At 45.4% G+C, this 2,016-nt stretch overlaps 1 protein-coding gene across 1 annotated transcript in view; it reads right to left on the minus strand.

The window, feature by feature from the left end:
* ttyh1 (tweety family member 1) overlaps positions 1-1,183 on the minus strand; it is a 22,509-nt gene extending 21,326 nt beyond the window's left edge. Inside the window, exon 1 of the mRNA XM_030784984.1 lies at positions 1,049-1,183. Coding sequence (XP_030640844.1) covers positions 1,049-1,183 — 135 coding nt within the window. The remainder of the gene's footprint in view (positions 1-1,048) is intronic.
* Positions 1,184-2,016: the final 833 nt, after the last annotated feature.

Raw genomic sequence — 2,016 nt, forward strand, 5'->3', positions numbered from 1 at the left:
ACACAGCACAACACACCTGCCCTTAACACAAACCCTAACACAACACAACACAACACAACACACCACAACACAACACACCTGCCCTTAACACAAAGCCTAACACAACACAACACAACACACCTGCCCTTAACACAAAGCCTAACACAACACAACACAACACAGCACAACACACCTGCCCTTAACACAAAGCCTAACACAACACAACACAACACAACACAACACAACACAACACAACACAACACACCTGCCCTTAACACAAAGCCTAACACAACACAACACAACACAAAACAACACAACACAACACAACACAACACACCTGCCCTTAACACAAAGCCTAACACAACACAGCACATCACATCACAGCATCAAGTACTGTCTTTCATCTGTGCATGTGCTTGTGCGTGTGTGTGTCTGTCTGTTTGTGTGTCTTAGAAAATGAGAAAATGAAAAACCGTTACCACCTGCAGTGATTTTTTATCAGCTAACATCAAACCTCCTGACTCTGACAAATTCACATTCTGTCTGTCTTACACTCTGTCTCACATTCTATCTCTGTCTGTCTTACATTCTGTCTCTGTCTGTCTTACATTCTGTCTGTCTTACATTCTATCTCTGTCTGTCTTATGTTCTGTCTCTGTCTGTCTTACATTCTATCTCTGTCTGTCTTATGTTCTGTCTCTGTCTGTCTTACATTCTGTCTCTGTCTGCCTTGCACACTGCCTCTCTTTCATTCTGTCTGTCTCACACACTGATTCTGAAACAATGTTATGTCATATTATAAAACAGGTACACAATGTGACTGTACTGTGTGTGCACAGAGAGAGAGAGAGACAGACAGACAGAGAGAGAGAGAGAAATTACAGAAATAGCTTTTGAATAGATCTCTAGAGATAATAAAAACGCATGTAGGAGTTATGTGTGATACCAGCTGTCTGCTGTGAACTCTCCACCTACGTCTGTGTGTAGGAGAGAGAGAGAGAGAGAGAGAGGGAGAGAGAGAGAGAGAGAGGGAGAGAGAGAGAGGCGTGGGGGGGGGGTAGAGATGTACCTGTTGATACTCCCAGCTGTCTGGAGTAAAGATGTTGTCTCTCGTCTGCATAGTGAGGTCCAGCCTTGGGAGGGCATGACACAGCCGTACCCATAGCGACGGAGTGTAGCTGGGGACAGTCGCCATAGCAGCCATAAGCTCTGGCAACCACCTCTAGCCTTAATGCACAGAGAGACACGGAGAGGGAGAGACAGAGAGAGAGAAAGACACCTGTCAGAAAAGACTGTGTTCATCTGCCACAGTCATTTATTCAAACACGCTTTTATCTGGAAGAACTGAACTAAACACACTCGCTCTCTCTCTCACACACACACACACTCACACACACACACCACACACACACACACACACACACACACACACACACACAATATACAAACACATGCACACACACTCACAATATACAAACACATGCACACACACACAAATGTAGACAAACAGCTGGCCAGCAACATTCACAGACAGGACAGAGTGAGATTGTGGACTAACACACACACACACACAAACACACACACACACACACACACACAGAGTGTGGCAGCAGGGGAGGGGGGTGGGTGATGTTTGTGGAGATTAAAAGATCAGTGGGTCTGTCTTTAAGGCAGAGGTTTTATGAGACAATCTGTGTCCATTCAGTCAAACGCAGCTAAGAGCAGATCAGAGACACACTGGATACTGGACCAGAGATTCATTTAAATGACTCCCTCTGCAAGATACAGACACACTGGATACTGGACCAGAGATTCATTTAAATGACTCCCTCTGCAAGATACAGACACACTGGACACTGGACCAGAGATTCATTTAAATGACTCCCTCTGCAACACACAGACACACTGGACACTGGGCCAGAGATTCATTTAAATGACTCCCTCTGCAGGATACAGACACACTGGACACTGGACCAGAGATTCATTTAAACGACTCCCTCTGCAACACACAGACACACTGGACACTGGGCCAGAGAT

The sequence above is a fragment of the Chanos chanos genome, chromosome 9 (genome assembly GCF_902362185.1).
Source record: "Chanos chanos chromosome 9, fChaCha1.1, whole genome shotgun sequence".
NCBI lineage: Eukaryota > Metazoa > Chordata > Actinopteri > Gonorynchiformes > Chanidae > Chanos > Chanos chanos.